The 22218-nt window shown below is 29.9% G+C and overlaps 1 protein-coding gene across 2 annotated transcripts; it reads right to left on the reverse strand.

Annotated features, from left to right (window-relative positions):
- Positions 1-1794: 1794 nt before the first annotated feature.
- LOC134724569 (ras-related C3 botulinum toxin substrate 1) lies at positions 1795-22064 on the reverse strand. Of its 2 annotated transcripts, none has more exons than XM_063587673.1 (5): positions 21798-22064; positions 16605-16676; positions 12715-12832; positions 11229-11291; positions 1795-2985 (listed from the first exon to the last, which is right to left on the reverse strand). In XM_063587673.1, the coding sequence occupies exons 1-5, from the start codon at positions 21830-21832 to the stop codon at positions 2692-2694; spliced, it is 582 nt and encodes a 193-aa protein (XP_063443743.1). In that variant the 5' UTR covers positions 21833-22064; the 3' UTR covers positions 1795-2691. The 2 variants fall into 2 exon arrangements, with proteins under 2 accessions (XP_063443743.1, XP_063443744.1); XM_063587674.1 differs by lacking the exon at positions 1795-2985 and adding an exon at positions 4498-7987.
- Positions 22065-22218: the final 154 nt, after the last annotated feature.

Raw genomic sequence — 22218 nt, forward strand, 5'->3', positions numbered from 1 at the left:
AGATCAGAAAGAGGCATGAAATATTAACATAAAAATCAAAAGACCGATAACAATAGGTCAATTTGTGAAACCCCCAATACATGAGTGATGGCTTTATTGCATTCTGTTTTATCACTTACTTATGAACAGAATATTTTCATGCTTATTCAACCGTCATGGTTTGTATTTTTTTTATACTTCAGACCACTGCAACCAAGTTGCTAAATTTACATGTAAACAAATGTATTCAATTTTTCAAATGTTGAATAAACTTTTAAATTACTGTCCAAATTTCTCCCATACTGTTGAACAGAGAAACTTCATATTTTGTCAGCAGTTTGACAGTGATGAATTTTCATGTTTAATCTCTTTATTTAGCTCACCTGGCCTGAAGGGCTAAGTAAACTATTCTCATCACTTGGCGTCTGTCAATGTTAATTTTTACACTTTGAACTTCTTCTAGAGAACCACTGAATGGATTAGAACCAAACATGGCATGCATGTTCATTAGGATGTGCTGACCAAGTGTTGTTACTTTGTAGCTGATCCATCATCCAAGATGGCTGCAAGCAGGGGGCTTAGTTTAACAGAGGACCCTATGGGAAATACATACAAATGTCTTCTTTTAGAGAACCACTGAAACAAAATAAAACTAAACATGTAATAAATATTCCTTATGAGGTGTTGATGAAGTGTTGATTCTTTGTAGCTGATTTACCGTTCAAGATGGCCACCAGGATTAATTACTGTGGATTCATTATTATTCGTTGGATACCAATTTTCATGGGTTTTGTGGGAACAGTTGAACCACGAAATTAAATGTTCAACGAATGACAAATTTTCAATAGGCTTGTATGCAGACTTCGGCAAAACCACGAAATCAAATATCCACGAACATACAAGTTTTCCTCAATCCACGAAAATTGGTACCCATGAAAATAAATGAATCCACAGTATTTGATTATGGGGCCATAATACAAATATGTTGTGAGTTTTAGCTTTTTTTTTTTATTAATTTCAAAAACCCAAGTAGAGTCAGGTGAGCAAAACAGGCTCTTGAGAGCCTCTAGTTTATAAATTTGGCAAACACCTTCTTCAACTAAAAGTGTTGAAAACATCCTGGTACTCCGTCAAGTATAAGAGTGACCAAAATAAGTAAAATAATATGAAAGCTTGTTTTTACTTTTTTACCATTGACATTACTTGACTTCTACCAGGACGTCAAACCACAGTGATTGTAACCAGTTTTAAAAAATATAAATTTTATATTCAATAGTTGGTAATATGAAAATGGTCTATAATCTGTTTTAAAATGTGTGTTATACTTGCCACTGGATGTTAATCCGTCATTAATCAACACGTCCTAATGTTTAATGCTCATAAACACAAAGATTTAAAAGGAAAATTTGATAGTTAAAGGAAGTCTGACTATCGAACGAAGAGTAAAAAGGGGCTGAGATTTACCTAAATTTCCTGAAAATTTGTTATGCCAAGCGCCAATTAGAAGCTCTTTTATGGATTCAACATTATCACGAGTTCACGGCTAAAAACAGTCTAAAGTCAGGAATGTGTAAAAATATGAACAGTTATGTTATATGACCTTAGAAGAGCCAAATTTATCCTTGGTCAACTTTGAGCATTTAAACATCTAAAGAGAATAGCCAAAACCATCAATGTTTAAACTGCTGGTTGGAGATAGTATTATTCATACTTCAACAATTGATTTATAGAGAAGTAGGAGAAGGAGAAGTTGGATTTCCAAAATCCAAAAGTTGAAGGAAAATTCACAATATCATCATCAAAAAGAAAACTAAGTCAAAGTCAAAATTTTTATTGATACACAATTTAATAAAATAAATCTGGATTGTCATCAACCAAACACACGCAGAACAACCTTTAGTCATTATTATAATATATTTATATTAAAAAACAAAAAATACAAAAAACAGTAAGAAGAAAACTGTTTTTCTTCTCCAATTTGACATAAGGGGTATAATTATACTGACAGACTTCTATTAATGTTTACATAAAAAACATTCATGTTTAAATTATGGTACATGATGATTTATAACTCAAAAAAGTATAAAAGATATATTGTGAAATAAATTAAATTAATGATCAACATCATAATGATTGTTTCTACATACGAGATAAACGTTTTGAAGGTCTGAAAAATTCAATAGTTCCATACCTTTTCTGATAATCTTTCTTTAACTCTGTAGTTTAGCACATATTTTATAGAAAAAAGCGAAAGTGAACTATATTGTGTAATTTAGTCTCATTGTCAATCATACCAAATCTTTTTTTTATCTTTAATATTATACTCCATTTTGAGCTACTGGACCAAATGTTTTTTTTGTTCAGTCGTGTAGAGCAGGGATTTTTTATACTGTAGTATAGAAAGTCCCTGTGTAGAGGGACAATGTAGCGGATCCAGGGGGAGGATTCCGGGGGTTGGAACCCCCTTTTTTAGACAATCAATGCATTTGAATGGGACATATAGTTGGAATTTAAAAAAGATTAGCAAGAGCTGTTTCATGCAGTAAGTTATAAATGATTTTAAAAATTCTTTCAACTATATATTAAATAAAATGTAATAGTACATTAAATAATTTTGAGGAAACAATGAACATTTGAAAAGGGAATTATCATGAGTACATGACCACTAAACTAATAAAGTATGTAAATAAACAGTAATAAAACACAACAATGTCATATAAGTATGCAATTCTTTTTCTTCCTTAGACGAGCAGGTGGTGGGTTTAAAGCAGCTCGAATAGACTCGTCGAATATAGGTTTCAGTCCCTTCATTGTCATCGCAGAACATTCCATATACTTTACTGCTTTAATATCCTTAGCAAGCGCCATGCCTTGTGGTGCTGTTATTGGTGACAGATGCTTAGATTTAAGCGACTCCAACATTTCTTTGTCATCGCGCAGGTCCAACTTTGTGCCAATAAGAATAATTGGTGTATCTGGACAGTGGTGAACGATTTCTGGATACCACTGGAACAAAAACAAAATAAATGTGAAGTGGAACCACCCTCTACTAATTGTCATATGGTGTATTGTACACATTATCCCTTGACCTTGATAGGCTGGTGGCTTTTCAACTTTAAATCAAGAACAATGATGTCTTATTTAGTTTTTTTGGTTCATCACGGATGAAAAAGGTAGATCATAGGGTGAAAAATTTTTTTTGGTTTCTACACACTGACTTAAAATATGCAAAGAGAGTTAACTCTAATTATTATTAATTTTAAATGTTCTTTCATTTCCTTTTTATACTTCAAGTAAAATAGCCAATACTAGGGGTAAAATGCATTATTTTTGCCTGTGAAGAAAATATGACAGATACAAAGAATGTTTGAATGGCATATTTTAGCACACACTGAAAAGCAAAAATAATCATTGATGAATGATTTAAACAAAAAAATTGAAGGTGAGCGATTCAGGCTCTTGAGAGCCTCTTGTTTATACCAAAGTTTAACAGAACACAACTATTTCTTTTACTTCACTTTTAAACCAGTTTATTTTCTCAAAAAATATTTGTCACTGGACGCTGCTCAACCAGCAAACAATCCAGCCTCTTTCAAGAAATTTAACAAGCATTCTGTGAGTATTACATGGCAATGCATAATCCCCTACCCATCGAAAATTCATTGTAATGGAACACAATTCAAACTTGATCTAAATTAACTTGTCATGGTGTAAACTACATAAAATAACAAACAAACCTTCCACTAAATTCTTCAAACCACATCAACATACCCACTCTATATAAGAAGAATGATTGGTCCCTTTCTGTATAGGTTAGAAGGCCCCAAATATGATTTCCAACCGATTTACAATCACTGGTAATTTTAGATTGACATTTATTTTCAAAGGTTTTAAATGTACCATTATCATGTATTATTAATATTGTGTTTACATTTTATGTTTTGTAGTGTGCACAATATTGTGTCAATATTATTTATTTTTTCACCTGGTATATAATGTTAACATTGTAATATTGCAATGTATAGGCAAAACATTTTAGGAATTTTTGGTCCTCAATGCTCTTGCAACTTTGTCAATTATTTGGCCTATTTGGCTTTTTTTATGCCCCATTTATGGACATTATGTTTTCTGGTCTGTGCGTTCGTGCGTCCATCCAGCTCAAACTTGAAACTTAGTTCATGTGTTCCTTATGATATGATCTTTCTAGTTTTAATGCCAAATTAGAGATTTTCCCCCATTTACAAGTTCCGTTATTCATAGAATATGATAAAGTGGATTGGGCATCCGTGTACTAGGGACATATTCTTATTTATTCGAGCGTCACTAATGAGTCTTTTGTAGACCAAACTTGGTGTCTGGCGCAAATACATAATTTTAATCCAGGTATCTATGGACACTAATTCTCAAGATATTGTCTGGAAAGTTAGACACCAAATATATACAGACAACAAGGATAATTACTTCAACATTTTGACCTCAAAACTTTTGTGGTCACATAAAAATACAACAAAACAAAAACAAATTATATTAATATTTTATTGATCATTAAATGAAGCCTATATGAACATATACATTTGTTATATATATTCACACCAAATGAAAACATTTAAATACATGAAGTGAACATCATTACTTTGTTAAGGTGTGTAAACTTCAGTTACTGATTAACCTACACAGATTCTATATTATAACAATTACAAAGTTATTAGTTACTTATACACTGGCCTTACAAAGGTTTTGTAGATAAAAGATCAAATCTAAGAGCTTTTTCCAAACGGTCATGTAATGAAAACAGATCGACAAAGATAAAATCTGGAGCTTTAACCAAACAGTCATGCCATTAAAACAGAATTGACTTTTAAACTAAAATTTAAACTGTTTTCCCTCAAAGCGAAAAGCACTGGTCTCCGGCTATGATGAACAACAGTAAAAAGTAAATGATGAATCATTTCCTTCCATGCCTTAATGTACAATCTATTGTTAAGACAACTTTTCTTTAGTCAAAGTAACATGATTAGGTTTAGAAAATATCAGCAATATTCTGTATAAAAAAGATCCTATATAAATCCTAAGAAAATCATTAGAAAAATGTGGTAGCATGATAAAATAAGTCTGATACTCACAAAATAATTTATCTGTTACCATATCTCATGCATAGCTAGATAAAAACTTGGCACCATAGTCTTAATTTAATGCAACAAAAAAGAACACATTTCAAACAAGGCCATTGACTTTTTCCTATCTAAACTCTACGATTTCTACCATTATTTAATTAATTTCAGAATTTCTCCATTCTCAGAATCTCAAATATAACTCAATTTCATTTTAAATAACTTCTCTAATCCCTTAAAACTCCTTGCTTAAAAAAAAAAGCATATCAGATATTCCAAGTGGTACTTTATCTTTCAGTCTTCTTTTGAGAATGCAGACTGAAAATAAACATTTACAAAATAAAATCAAACTTTTTAGTATCGTTTTAAGTTGTTAAAATTATCAGCTCAACATTTTGTACCACAATTCAAATCTATCATTGTATCCGTTTTTGACCCTAGTGACCTTTTTTTGGAATGAAAGAAGGGTGGGTGAAAAAATATATGAAGATAGACAGCAGTACATTTGAGAACTCATAATTTCAATGATGACACATAATGAAAACAGGTAAATATAAGTACAAATGTATTGTTCAGCAAGCTTTGTAAAATCAACAAGTGAATTTAATTGTCTAAGAACAAATTTATCATTATTAGCATTACAATAATGTTACAATGAGGAAGTAGAAATGTTCAAACACTTGTAAAGTAATTCACAAAAAAAACCAATACTAGAATGTTTAAGATTCAATATCTCCTAATATTACATATGCAACAAAATTAAAAAATAAGTGCAAGACAAGTCAGAGTGGTTTTAATAAGATTAATAAAATTGATATATGACTGCAAGGAAGTCCAGGTGAATTGAATAAACAACTGGTTAAATTATCTCCCTTTACCATAACAAGGGGAGACAACTTGTATTAACAAGAGTCTAAAGAATTTTAGAGTACTGTAAATTCACAGTGAGAAAAATATATAAATTCTTTTAATATATTCCCACTATGTAAATGAAAGACAACTGAATTTCTAAAACTAACTCAAATATACCAATTAAATTTGTATGTGCGTATTATAAAGTTTACTCAAACAATAAAACATTTTGCTGACACAAATTATGAAACAAACATCACATTTCTACAGTCTGTGAAATGGAACAGTTAAGAAATAATATCTGTACAATTCTATAGATATATAACATATTTTTAGCCTATGTACATTATCTATCTTATAATCATGTACAATGTACATTACATTTGGGTAGGTAAATGTACACTGTACATACGAAGGATCATCTTCACAAACAGAACAATAAACTTCTATGATAAAAAATATAACAAATTCACAAATTATCCTTTGAGAAAAATTAAAAATAAAATTTTCTAGCTTTAATAAGAAGCAACACAGAAGCTAACAAAGCAGATAAAATCTTACAAAGAAAAGACAGTTATCAACAGAGCATTTCTATTAAAACAGCAAATGATAGAGCATTTTATGACAATTTGTTTCATATTTCAGTTATAAACACATTTCATCACAAGTTTGGCATAAGATCAGATATGAAACTGAATATTAGGAAATTGCCATAAACTATAACTATAACTTTTTCACACTGTTTGAAATATGAACATATAATGAAGAAAACTTTTTTCATAAAAGGTATTTGTTAAAATAAGAAAATATTTTATTTCAACTCAATGAAGTTTCAGAATGCTTAAAAGTGTTTACAAAAAATGAAATGAGTTTTAATCATATAAAAAAGTTCTATCAAACAAAATAGCACTAAATGTCCTCAAATTCTTTAGATCTAGACATAAAACATGAATTACAAATCAATAATCAAAATATTAACAGGATTTTTGCAACTTCCATGTAATGTACCAGAAATGGGAAAGTATCCCTACTAATCTAGAAAATATAAAAATAAAATTGAAATATTAAATAGTGCAATGTGAATCATGTTGTTCAATGTGCAAAATTACTTACTATTTTATCTACTCCTACAAATGTTTTAAGCATTGCCTCAAAATATCCTATAAGTGTTTCAGTATTGAAACTGAATTAAGAAATACTTCTTTTTGTTATATTGAATTTAAAGGCCCCTGGTATTAAAAGACATACACATGCAAATATGTTTGTTTTCATTACAATATGTATAGTGTTTACAATATATAATAAAATACAGATACCCTCCATAAATATTCTCGACAAAACTTTCATGTTCAATGTTGATTTGCTTTCTGTATTCTGAATGAAAATTTGGTTTGTACTTTTAAACATATTTAGAAAAAGAAATAACTATGCAACCAACAATTTTCAATCATGTTCTCAAAAAAAGTATTTCATCATTTTGCTTTTCTCAAAGTTGGAAAAAACTCCAAAATATTTGTCAGGTTAAATTCAAATTCACAAAAAATAACATTGAGTGGTCTTGTGACACAATTTTTTTGTGTAAAAACAAACATATTCCCTGTTCAGCCTACAAACCACGACACACACGCCATGTGTAATACTTTCCTCAATATCACATATTATGTCTATTAATAAATGAGAGTTTACATAACTGTACTATATTTAATAACAAAAACATCCTCCCCAAAAAACACATAAAATTCTATTAAGTTCTCATATTATAGGACTTTGCACTTCTTTTTCTTTGGTTTGGGTTTAGGGCACAGCACTGCTCGGATAGCTTCATCAAACACTGTTTTCAGACCCTTCTGTGTCAAAGCTGAACATTCTAAATATTTGACAGCATTGATTTCCTTCGCCATGGCCAGTCCCTGTGGGTATGTGATTGGTGACAGTTTCTTCTCTCTCAGTTTCTCTACTGTTTCTTTATCTTCCCTCAGATCTAGTTTGGTTCCTACCAATATAATTGGTGTGTTTGGACAATGATGACTCACTTCTGGATACCACTGCAAAAGATAAAATAATTGAATATAAAATAAGCAATAAAATATTTAAAAGTGAGCCATTGTAGCAAAAATAATAATTTGGATATTAAAGAATTTTATCAAATTTACAAATCTCAGAAATAACACCTTTTTAGTTTATAAACATGCCTACATTTAGTTGAAAAAAAATAGAAATACGCTGCCAATGTGTTTCAAGAAGGCCTTTTGGAAAAAAATTCCACAAAAAAGCTCTCCATTCCATTAAATTTACTTGAACTATTGATTCATCCACTTTTGTTGGTACCAAGTTCTGTGGATTAAATGAAACTTGTATTTTTGATATTTGATTTTGCATACAATCCATGTTGAACAACAAAATTGTTGATTACTTTAATTTAATCTAATAAAGTCCAAAAAATTTGTTCCAAAAACAAAGATTATCTGACACTTGATTATGAGTTCACGTACAGTCATGACAGTATCTTATTCCAAAATATATTTTTTCTATTTCTAGCTTTTGTTTAAAAAGTTTTGTGCTGTTGGTGAAAGGTGATGATTTAGTTCTACACTAGTCACACAAAAGAAAAACAGAAAACCCTGCAAGGTTATGTCTAATTTATTCACATAAGCCTCAGTCAATTTCATGTGCTTCTTATGAATTCTGTAAGAGTTGCTTTTTCTATTGCATGTTTACACCCATGTTGGACATGTTGGATAGACAGCAACCTAATGACACAAACAACAAAAAGATCGTCTTTGGTGATCTCAAAGAAGAAGGATATGTTTTATGACAATGTTGATGGTTTGAGTCATATTTATTCTTGTACAATGGTTTGTTTGCAATTAGAATCTTCACTTATTTTGTAGCCTTGTGCAGAGCAACTTGTGCTTTCATGAAATTTTTCAATAAAATGTTAACCAGAAATATAACCTGTTGTTTAGTGGTTATTGTTTGTTGATGTGGTTCATATGTGTTTCTCATTTTTTATATAGATAAGACTTGGTTTTCTGATTTGAATGGTTTCATATACAAGTCATTTTCGAGGCCAGATATATATTGCTGTTTGGTGTGAGCCAAGGGAACTGTTGAAGGCCGTACTTTGACCTATTGTTGTTAACTTTTTATAGTGTGACTTGGATGGAAAGTTGCTTCTTGTGCACTCATTCTTGAATCTATATACAGTCAGTATAATAGTGATTACTAAACACCAAAACGTAATCTCCCAAAATACTTTTGAAACAGACAACACATTAATGACTAAATTACTTTTTTGTTTTAGACGTAACCATTGCAGGATTTTCTGAAAGCAGCATATTCTACATTAGCATGATAAATGATATTTTTTTTTATTCATAAATGATTAAATAAATAGATCAACAAATCATTAGCATAATTAGTGATTATTTTATTTTATATCTGATAATAAATAGTAGTAGGTTAAGATTTTAGTGATTTTCTTAAATGTTTTATATATTCAAATGATATATGTTTAAAATGTAATTGTTAGAATAACTTGTGTCCATACATTCAGTAATAAATGGGGGAATATGTCCAAGGGATACACATGAAGACCCAGATTGCATTTCATATAAAGTTATAAAGGGGCATAGCTGAAAAAAACATTTAAAGTCGCGCTATCTAAATTTGTACTTGATCTGAGTTTTGTGGAAAATAATATTGGGTATGATTTTCATAACATGGGGTTGACAAAAACTGAAGTAAGAGAACAGAAACAAATATCAGTAATTTTTCTAGAATTTGTAAACAGGCATAACTCTTGATGATTTTCAGCATAAATGTATTAATTAGCTGTTGGTTAATGTTAATTTAAATAATATATAAATGCTTGTTTAAAATTGGACGAACTCCTGTAAAAGGTTTTTGAAAGTTGTTAGCTAAATGTTATACATGGTAAAGATTTCTAGTTTTTCATTAACCTGGTATACTTTCAGTATGGTTATAACTTAAAACTCTATCATCATGATCATGCTAAGTTTATCTTGAAGATTTAGGACCCTTAAAGCTTTTGATGTTCTAAGTCTACATTTACTTGTATTTTCTTCTAAAGTTTGGTTTTGTAAACACCTGGTCACCATTTTCCATGTGCAATGAAATCATAACCTTACTTTTAAATGTTATTTTCATATCAAAATTGAAGCATTTGCATGTTAATTCAAGCATTTAAAAATGTGTTTTAGATGATTTTTCTGTGAATAAGCAGAAAGCAAATCTTTCCCAAAATTAGGCAATATGTTTTGGCAAGAGTTTGAAATAAAAAACATTACCTTTTTATATGAATTCTTTGAGATTTTTCGTTTCAAATGACACGATTCGCTTAATTCCGGGAAAGATATCATGCTTTTTCCCGTTTTTATTCTCCTTTTTTATAAATTAGCTGCTTGTATTAATTCAGACAAATTATACTGTTTAATTTAGATAGCACATTAAACTTCAAATTAAAATACATTGAAAGGCACACAATATTTGACAATAGAGCTGCTAAAGCTTTTAATGATGAAATGTAGATAACTTTACAAATGTTATATTGGTTTATCTAGTCATACTAGTAGAAAAGGGGGAGATGATTACAAATAAACTAAACATGAAGTTTTACAAAGGTATACTTAAGATATGTACATGAAGTAGTTGTAAACATATCATTTTCACAGATTATTTTGCGATTGTAATGATTTGTTTCGGGGAGACATCTTTTTTAAATAATTGGTGAGCAGATTATATATGAAGTCAACATCGAATAATTCAAATTTTATATTTGGCCTTTTACAGATGACATTTAAAATGACTAAGACATAGGATATTCCTTGTCAAAGATTGACCAAAATCTCTAGAGCTGTTTGAATTTTGTAAGTCAAACCATACATGTTTGAAGTGATGGGAGGAAGTTTTTTTCAAAGGGATCACAATTTTGTGTTGGTTAAAAAAAAATTGGTGTAATATGGTTTGATACTGTTTCTCTTATCTATACAACCATGTAATCAATGAACTACTGTGGATTCATTATTTGTCATTGGATACCAATATTCGTGACTTTTGAGGGTACAGAGGAACCATGAAATTAAATGGTCAATGAATAATAAATTTTTATATAGCTATATAGAATTCTAGGCAGACTTCGGCAAAATAAGGAAATCAAAAATCCACGAACATGCAAGTTAAACTTAATCCCTGAAAAATAAATGAACCCACAGTAATATTATGTAGTAAAACACCACACTGATACACTACAGGACAAATTCTTACCTTTGCTCTAACGTTTTCAAAACTGGCGGGACTTATCAGAGAGAAACATATAAGGAACACATCCTGAAAAATAAAATAATTTCAAAATCATATATTGTTAAAAAAAACAAAATAAGTTTAAAATAATATTTGTAGCAATGGTACATTATTGTGCACTGAGCTGATATTTTCACTTAAATTGTCAAAGATATCCTTGTCTCCATGGAACTCTTCAATATTGACGTCTGTTTAGTTGACAATATAAAAAGAATGGCAGTTGACAACTCATTAAACAAGTACTTACCACTTAACCATATATTGATACATTGTATGATTGTGCTCAGTATATAAATTTTTGTAGACTTTTAAAAAATCTTAATCATTTTTTTATTGCGAAATTTTGTGTTGTAACTTTTTCAAATGTATAAATTACATGATGTCATCTTAGTTACTGTAGATGAAATTGATATATATTTGTTTTTTTATTTAGTTTCAGTAAGACATGTATGATAATGGCCATGGTTTGCTGTTTATATCTCCAAACTGGCTTTCCTTCATAAATGTGAATCTTAAGGTATATCAGACCAAATGCCACAGCTGGTAATGTTTTTCTCAACATGGTTAAATTATATTTTTGTTTACATTGTTATTACCAATGTCCTATAAATGTTATGATTCCTTTAGAATTTGACTTTTTTCATTATTGTTCATAAGAGGCTGTTGATTGACCTTTTGAATTGATCAAACTTTTGCTATCCAGCTGCCTTTTTATATGTACAATTGTTATATTTGTCCAATAAAGGGTTTTGCTCATCATTGAAGGCCATACAGTGACAAGTAATTGTTTACATTCTCATTCTTTGAAACTGAACCTACCATCTTTGGTTGATAGTTATTTCATTGGCAATCATACATCATCTTATGTTTCTTATACATGCAATAAATGTACCAGTTGCAACACCAATGCAGAGTTTAGTATGACGTCCATTATCACTGTACTATTATGCATATTTTTAGGGGCCAGCTGAAGGACACCTACGGGTGCGGGAATTCTCACTACATTGAAGACCCATTGGTTGCCTTCGGCTGTTGTCTGCTCTATGGTCGGGTGGTTGTCGCTTTGACATATTCACCATTTCCTTTCTCAATTTTATGCATATATGTGTGATCATATACATGTATATATTGCAAGTTTTACATGTATCTATAAAGTATTTCAGAACTTTTTTTTCCATTTGTCCTGTAAGCTTATCTTTATGAAATCTTATCAGATATCATTGCTCATTGTTCAGTAACAATCGTCATAGCAAAAACTAAAGGCTCCATCATGCCTTATTGATATTCATGTAAAACTTGTGTAAAAATCAAAATATTTAATCAATCTTCCATGGCAAAGGAGTGTATCATAATTTTGAAGTGATGTTAGTTTCGCATTACACAGATCCCAAACAATAATGAAACACGACTATTTCCAAACTAGCATTTTTTGGAAGATGGTCAGACTTACAGTTTGTGGATATGACAAGGGACGTAACCTGTCGTAATCTTCTTGTCCAGCAGTATCCCATAATCCTAAATTAATCGGTTTACCATCTACCATAACATTTGCAGAATAATTATCAAATCTGAAGAAAAAAAATAATCAATCAATTAAAATATGGAATATTATTTATAGATCCTTTAACAATGTTTAAAGACACTCTTTGTTGACCAGGCCTTTTTTAAAATAATAAAACTTTAAATAATAAAAACGTAAAATATGTTATTTGAGCATCTGTTTTTTTTTTATTGCAGCTTAGGTTCTAGTTAGAAACGACAGATCAAACTTTGAGTGTTTATTGTTTGTATTTTATAGCCCTTAACAGTAAAATATTTGTGTAGGGTAAATAAAAATACCACAGTTAATTGCATTAATCAAATATTTCCTTATATACAGTATATAACATATTTATATGTATAAGTTTCCTTTAGTTCACTTAATCTTCAGAAAAAATGTCTTCCTGTAATTGTAGAGTAGTTGAGAGACTAATTGTAGAGAGTATCAGATGACCAAAATAGTATCCTTACGAGAATAACTTCCTTCATGGAACTATTTAAATCTGTAGTAAACTTCAGGGGCATTTGACTTTTAATAATATAAAGTTCAACTACTTTTTTAAAACAACCCACTCCTGCCCTCATCTTTTGTAAAAATATCGTCCAAATTACAGACTTAATTCTGATTATGACTCGGGACAGACACACACAAGAATAAATCTGGCACACATTCTATATCAAACATCCCTTGTCCAAAGCCCCAAACTCATATTGTTTTGTACATAAACCAAGCCATATGTTTGAATTGTTTTACATTTGTAAGTGTGGGGCTATTCATACATCGAATGTAGGACAGAAAGTCCTGTGACTTTTTGTCCTACCAAATCGTAACTTTATGTCTTGTGACTTTTAAATTTTGTCCTGTGACTCTCTGTTCCTTTACCCACACATTATAGCTTGCTATGATGTTTGGATTTTTTCTCATAGTTGAAGGTACAAAATGTACAAGGTGACCTGAAATTGTTACTTCCACATATCATGCATATCAATATAGTTTTTTACACAAATGTATAATTGTATATTTAACTACAACATAAACATTATGTAATTTACCCAAATGTATATTATCAATAAACACTGATCATGTATGATAAAATATGTGTACATACATATCATTGTACTTTTAGTTGTAGTTATTATAATATTGAGAGTGTGAACTTCACACTATTATAATAATTACAATCCCTTTAAATTTTGTCAGGCTGAATTTAATTTACATAAATTATATTTCCCTACATGTAAGTAATTTATGACTACTTCCCAAATTGACATCATTTAACATTATCACTTCCTGTGTATCAGCAATCCTCTTCAAACTTAATCATGTAATTAAATTATGTGTGTAATTATGGTAATCGTACACCTCCTCAACCATGTCATAATCATATTGTAAAGGAAATATGTAAATTCAAAATATTTAATAAATATGTAGGCAGGTGTAATATTAAAAGTACTGTTTAATATTTTTTTTTTTAATAAATGCAAGACTCACATTTAACATGTTTAAATTAAATTACTGGTTAATAAAAAAGCCAAAAAAAAAGTTTCATAAATACAATCTCAAAAATCATTTTTTTTTAATAAAAACACAGGGCTTATGTTTATCATGTTTATAGTACTTGTTAATAAGTCTTTTTTGTTTAGTAATTAATTATTATAAGTACTTTTAAATAAATGTCAATTTCTTTTTTTAATAAATGAAATATATTTGTTTATGTTTTTCACACAATCTGGATTCTGTTTTAATATTGTAATAAAAAGTGATATTGTATATATTTGAGAGTTGTGGCCTACCATTTCAATGTTCAAAGTAGAAAGCATCATTAAACAATAAAATTTGTTTGCCTTAAAACCTGATCAAAAGTATTTTTAAACTTGTCATAATAGAGAAGTTATCTAAAATTTATGAAACAAAAAACATGATAAAAACAAGGAAATTCCCTAAATAAAGTTGCTTTTGTTTCATATAACTTCAAAGTTATTGTATTTTATATCAATTGTGTCAGTCATCGATTTAGTAAATAAGTGTTTGTGATAACTTCCTGGACTAAGTAACCGACTTTTAAATCATTTAAAAAATATTTCTGGCTATAAAACAAATTGTTCCTGGTTGGACTTGACTACTGTCATGACTGTACACAATGATACTATAATATGTTGAATGAACTAATTCAAAATTTTCAAAAAATTAAATTTGAGGTCAATTAGTTAGTACTATTATATAATATGCTATTATTAGACTTATTATAACCATGTTCTGTTTATCTCCTTTATCTATGCAAATACAATATATCGCACATTTTTCAAATTGTCAATGGCTTAATTTTTTACTCTCTTGCTTTTTTATTTCAGTGGTGACTGAAAGGAAAGTTGTACATTTGTGAGGTGTTCTAGGGGCCAAAAAATACACCTTTAAAAAAAACAAAACCCAAAAAACACACTAAGTACTAAAATCAAATCCTCTAACAATACAATATTTTTTCAGTTTCACATATATAAGTAGCTGAAGTGAACTTTGCCTCCACTGGATCCACCACTGCACAGTTGAACTTTGCATTTTTAGTTTAAGGTCAAAGAAAAATTCAAGAAAGGATTGTTCATTGTTACCCTGTAATTTTAGTGGTATCAAGGGTGCTGCAAAAGAGGGTCCCATTTTCATGTCCTGCTGGTTAGAACAGGGTAATTTTTTCAAGCCCTGCTGGTGAGAACAGGGTCTTTTGTAAACAAAGTATTTGTCTAGAACAGGAACGCTTATTAAACTGTTTAAGAAACAGTGTAGAGGCCCGGTCTTGAAAAGCATCTATTTTGTATTTGTCTAGAACAGGGTATGTTTTTCAATATTTCTGTTTAGAACAGGGTGTTTTTAAATGTTTTCTGGTTAGAACAGGGTATGGTTAGGCAAGTGCTGTCAGAACAGTTATACTCGAAAGGATAGTCAGTAACCTCCCGGTCAAATGAGATGATGATACCCTCAAACAAGCAGCAGTATATGTGGCATTTACAAATGTAAGTACAGAGGACAAAAATATAGATGGGCTCCATCTTTATAGTGGACATACAATTTCCTTTCTTTCATAATTTGTTATTTTCTTACATATTGTAACAGTGAGTTGGTGCCAAAATCTTATACACAAACTAGTCTGAAGATATTTCTACATGTGTAAAATGGTGCATGTCCAATCAATTTTGTGAAATTGTCACTAGCCTAAGACTAATTTTTACTACATGTAGTAAGTTATGGGTTTATATGGCTCGTCGTTAAAAGACTTTGGACACAGACTATCGAGTTAGTCACATCATGACCAATGTTATACCCCCTTATAAAAAGTTCTGGATCCCCCACAGTACAGTACTAGACTAGTACATTCAAATATCTATAACCCTGATTAGAAATATTAATACACTGAGTATTCTAAAAATTCCAAAAAATAATGACGGAAGACATTAAGCAGATGTCAAAGAAGATTGTTACAGGATATAGTCCATTTAGTGCACTTATAATAATTACATAATTAGCATACACTCTAGCAGTTTACCTGTTTATATCCTAATATTCAGAAATCATAACATTAATCTTTTAAATTAAAGTCACAAATGTAGATACAGTGGTGAGTGCAACCTGCTTAATCCAACATCCTACTTTAACCATTACATTTTCATGGTCCCAAAGTTAAATATGTCCACCCTTGTAGAAAAAAATTGAGTATTTCGACACCCTGCTTAACAGCTTTATGCAAAATTTTATCCTGCTCCCTCAAAAATTTCTGATAGCAAAGGTAACACTATAGTAAAAATACTTACACTGTAGGTATATATTCTCCAGGGAAGGCATTTGTTGTGTAACTGATCAGTAAACATGTCTTACCAACAGCACTGAAATATACAAATAAAAACATTTTAAGTCAATTTGTTTAAAGTGAGAATTAAGCAATGTCAAAACAGTTGTACATAATTATGTTCCACATTACATTTTACATAGTACACATACATGTACATGACATTCTAGTTTAAACCTGCTTCCGTTGAATTATTTTAAGCATTATCATCTCTTTTATGATTGCTTGCTATCAACATGATCGAAACTATATATGTATTCTATACAAAAAATCACAAACAGTGGGTTCCACTCCCCTGAATCTGTCTAATGTAGAGAACCTCTAGCCTTTTTGAGTCTTTTGTACTTTTCTAATTTTGATTCATTTAGTATGTCTCCAAGTTTAGTATGGCTTCCTATTTTGCTGAACTAGTATATAATATTATTTATAGTCAAGTTGAAGCCTGCCTTCAGGATGCAAGATTTTCTGTCTAGGTTTAAGACCTACTGTTTGTCCCTGGCTTTTAGTTTCTCCTCTGTTGTCAGATTGATTCTCCTCAACTTTTCCCCCCTTTCCATTCTTTATATTATTAAACACAAATGCAAATGGTTGCTTGCATTGTACATGTATGTATTAATAGTACTTGAAGTTGTACTGTATGTTTTAGACTGCTTATTAATGAGACAGACAGATACTCTTGAGATTTTTCAGCAACGAAAAGTTCTAAACTTTACTATAAAGTAACAAAAAAATTTGATATAACCTAACTTAGTTAATCTGACCTTTATTATTAATATTTCAATGATGTGTATACATGTATGCAAGATGTTCTGAGTCTGTTCATCAATTAAAAAGAGAAATCGTGTGATATTTAAAATGATAATTCTTCAACCCTCATTATTTCATTGATAATTAATTTGGTATGAAATTTACAAAATGTACCTTATTTCTTACCATGCTTTATACTTTATTTATTTTATATTTGATTTGGTTTGGTCTTATCTACCCTTCATAATGTTGATTATTAAAAACTATAATTAATTAATAAATCAATTCTCTATATAACTCATCATCTTGCCATGATTATAATAATGGAAGCCACTTGCAGGTTTCTAAATCTAACTGTTTATTTAATATGAACATGCCTCTATGGTTTGATTTTCACATGAGGGTTGCTTATATATATAATTACATTGTAGATTTAAATTCCTTAAATTTGTAACACTGTTTGTGCATATTAAATGAAAGCATTTCTCTATTTTGCTTTTCGTTTTATAAAAGTAAGAAGATAGGGTATGATATTAATGAGACAACTATCCACAAGAGATCTTCATGTAAAAGTTAACAACTATAACTATAGGTCAATGTACATATATAGTTGTGAACATTTAGATCTTGACACATCTAGATTATTTCTCTTGGTTTTCAGTAAATTGTAGTACAAATTTGTTTTTTTTTGTTTAAAAGTTTTTCTATACTATAAATACAGGATAAACAAGAACTCATTTTTCACCACTTTAATAAATTAATTTGTCAATTTAACTATGATGTATATAATATTATTAAAAGAGTAGTCAGAGGAAAGATGCATTTTCAATTTGCACTAGAATTAACATAAAATCAGAGTACACGTATCTACAAATGTATACTGCCAGGTTTAATCAGAAAACAAAAGCTAACACTCTATAGAGCAAAATTTATGACTCTATACGAAATGATTAACACTGTACATGCTGTGAAATTAACCAATGATCAAATAAAAACCATAATTCCAAATTACCACTGAATTTTTTAAAATTAGGGAATAAAGTTCATTTCAAGATAAATTTTTATTTATTTTGCTCAGAATTTTTTAAATATGATGTGTAATCATGTCATCAATTACAAATATAACAATACAGTGAGGTAAAAGGTAGAGTTAAGGACAAGGTTGTGACAGGAATGACAACCTTCCCTCAGGTGACAATGAGTCAATAAGTATGTCAACAAATTACTACATTTATGTCAAATATTACAAACATTTCATCCAATGATGTCATAATACCCTAATTAGGTAAACGCTTACTATGTACAAGAATGTATGTACATGGATGTCTGAATCAACACTTTATTCAAAAATCAAAGATACACATACATTGTACCTGTACACTCACATGTCTACCTACGGTGCTAATGTTTTGACGAAAAATAATTTATCAAATATTGAAACGACTTACAATTTTCTTGTAATAGATCGTAAAACATATATTGTTGAGGGGAAGAAGAATGAAAATTTCACTTCAATTTTTTTCAAAATTTAACATGCTTAAAGGGAACACAAATTTCCTTGTATTAGTTGTAATGACAGATAAAAAGTTTTTTGTATTTTAACAATGTTAATCTATCAGAATTATCATGATTATACACAAGGCATCAAGAAATACAATGTCAATAAGGAAACAAATAAATTGAGATTTTTTTTAAAATTTCATAGATAAAAATGCCAACATGGTAAAGGGCATGAATATTATTCTTGAAGTTTTCAACTATGTGTAGTACTTGTAATAGTACCTATACTATGGAAATGACAATATATAAACTGCAGTACAAATGAAGGAATAAAAAATTTTCTGAGAAGACAGGAACATGTCTGAGAGAAAAATTGTAGTGAATCAATATACATGTAGTCCATCTACATTTGTGGATTGATGATAATGATCCCATCATGATGATGAAATGTTTGTTCTATACATGTACATGTAGTTGTTACAAAGAGACAGAGTAACCCTCAATACAATGACCTTTCATTAAATGTCACCAGGTGTCACATAAATATATAAGTTGGTATAATTTTATTTCAGCAATAAAAAATTGTATATATGGCAAAAACAAAAGTTCTGTTTTCTAATTTGGTTTATTAAACCCTTAGTTTTGTTATTTTATCTTATTATTTATTAACATTGTATTATGAATTAAAAGTTGAGAACATATCCCAACACATGTGCATATTGCATCAATTTTGACATACAATGTACATGTACAAAAATCTGACAGTGTCAGACCGTATCTGTAAATTGTGTGGTTCTGAGCTCAAGGTTGAGGATGAAATTCATTTTCTTCTTCAGTGCCACAAACTTTCAAATATTCATTTTAACTTTTTAAATGAAATAAAAGAACGGTTTAAAATTTTAGTGGTTAAGATATATAATAAATCACAATTTATTTGACTAAAATCTTCTGAAGATATTTTCATACTCCAGAAACCCAGAGAATTATTGGAAAAATTATCCTTATATAGGAAAGTTTCTTAAATGATATATGATACATGTATAGATATAGTAATGCCCAGTGACCCCCCTTTTCTTAACCTAGTTATATTACTTAACACTGTGCTTGCTGTATTCTTTTACTTGTCTTCATAATTTTTTTTTTTATAACATTGTGTCTTAATCATATTGAATCACTTGTAATCATTTGTATGAAATTAATGTTGATTGTTCAGCTCCTTGTGGGCACTTTGATTACCAATAAAATATATTTGAATTTGTACAAGTGCAAGGTTCAACGGTTGATCATGTATTATTTATGGAACATGTCGAAAATATTTATTCATTAATAATAACATATAAAAAAGAAGATGTTGTATGATTGCCAATGAAACAACTATCCACAAAAGACCAGAATGACACAGATATTAACAACTATATGTCACCGTACGGCCTTCAACAATGAGCAAAGCCCATACCGCATAGTCAGCTACAAATGTACATGTATAAAAGGCCCTGATAAGACAATGTAAAACAATTCAAACAAGAAAAAAAACCGGCCTTATTTATGTAAAAACATGTATTAAATAATTTTAAAAAATAATCTACTAACTACCACTTTTTTTTCTGCCAACAACTAGAACATTCCAAATTAAGTATATAAAATGTACATGTACATTGTAGATATAATTTTTTTTTGGTTTAAATAAAGTTTCACGGTTTGCTAGTTAACTGAATTCATCATTTGTTCCTGCCTAGCTTATTTAGCTTTCTGTCATGTCTGTAGACAGTGGGGAATGTGGTACATGCATGGTATTGACTGCATATGAATTTATTTGAATATTGTGGATGAACTCTGTTTGTGCTGTGAATTGTCAAATTATAACATTTATTTCAGTTTATTCTTGTCTGAAGTATTGAAGGATGAGATACAACTTTTCAATGATGACAAATGACTAAAAGACATCTTGACAGTCATTCGCTGTGTTCTACTCTTTGGTCGGGTTGTTGTCTCTATGACAAATTCACCATTTCTATACTCAATTTTATTAGTAATATCTCGTGTTCAGGAATAAAATAAGAGACTGTTTGTGATACATTGTTACAATGTAGCTATGTATGCAGACCCCCACCATAATTTTTAACCTGTTTATACATTTTTAAGAAAGCAGTAAATTCAGACTGAGTGAATCCTCTGAATTTCACTATAAACTTAAAAGTTCAACAATTGAGAATTTGCTTAACTAAAAACAGGTACTTGATAATTTCATAGGCCATGTCCAACAGATGACAGAATCATGAGAATGAAAAATGTGTTTAGATGCAACAATATCCTCTAAGCTTCAACTTCAGTCATTTGTTTTTCAGTTGGATGTGCAGAAACAGGAGAACCAGAATCCTTTAGTTCCAATGAAGAACCCCAACGAGTGTGAAAAGGGTCTCACATACCTGTGATCATGGTGATGGTGTCAAAGCAAAAAATAAAAAAAAGCTTTTCAAGACATAAATACATTTGACTTGTATTTGGACAAGGCATTCCCAAATCTCTTCATACTTGTACCGCCAAAGAACACAATTGGAAAACTGAGCAAGATTTTTTATAACTGGAACTGAAGAAACTGCATCAGCCCTGAATTCAGGTAAAAATGTGGTTTCATAAATATAATTGACAACATTTTCGAGTTATCTGCCCTTGTTTACATATTCAATGTTGGCCACCTCAGGAATGTCGACATTATCCCCTTTAAATTTACAGGTCGGTATAAGAAAATTCTTTCATCTTCTATCTATGTATTATAATAGGCAAGATTCGGAATATGGGCCCTGCTTTATGTCAAATTCTTGTTTACCTGTTGTTCGTAAACTGGGACGGTCATTTCCGCATTGATCAAACTCTAGAAAGTTTCCTGAATCAAGTTTTATGTATTACTTACCCATCACCAACCACTACACATTTTATAGCCTGCATTTTTATATTCTATAATGTCTTATTGTTTATATAAATCTCTAAACACTATGAATTTCACTCCACCTCTTCTTCATAAACACTGCCAAAAAATGGCCGTCGAAAGTTTTATATACCGACTCACTTCCGCTATTTTTAGAACATCCAAAAATAGTCTCCGAAACCCGGATGAGAGCAACCCTACCGCTTAAGCTCTGAACAAATAATTATATTACGAAAACTTTATAAATAATTTTACCAAAAGTTATAAATATGATCAAATAAGAACACATATATAAATACATGTATTGCTTCCAATTTCAATGTTAACAACGCAAATAATGTCAAAGACTGAAAAGGACGTATGTCAGTTATATAAAGATAAGTGATAAGATAAGTGATTTTAAAAA

Source organism: Mytilus trossulus, chromosome 7, assembly GCF_036588685.1.
Source record: "Mytilus trossulus isolate FHL-02 chromosome 7, PNRI_Mtr1.1.1.hap1, whole genome shotgun sequence".
Taxonomy (NCBI): domain Eukaryota; kingdom Metazoa; phylum Mollusca; class Bivalvia; order Mytilida; family Mytilidae; genus Mytilus; species Mytilus trossulus.

What these genes read in the sequence shown, in the direction of transcription:
- LOC134724569 (XM_063587673.1), bottom strand. Translation starts at nt 21,832, where the DNA reads ATGCAGGCTATAAAATGTGTAGTGGTTGGTGATGG. An exon ending in TGTGTAGTGGTTGGTGATGG is followed by an intron (nt 16,677 to 21,797) that starts GTAAGTAATACA and finishes TGTATATTTCAG; the next exon opens with TGCTGTTGGTAAGACATGTT. An exon ending in CCTTGTCATATCCACAAACT is followed by an intron (nt 11,292 to 12,714) that starts GTAAGTCTGACC and finishes TTTATTTTTCAG; the next exon opens with GATGTGTTCCTTATATGTTT.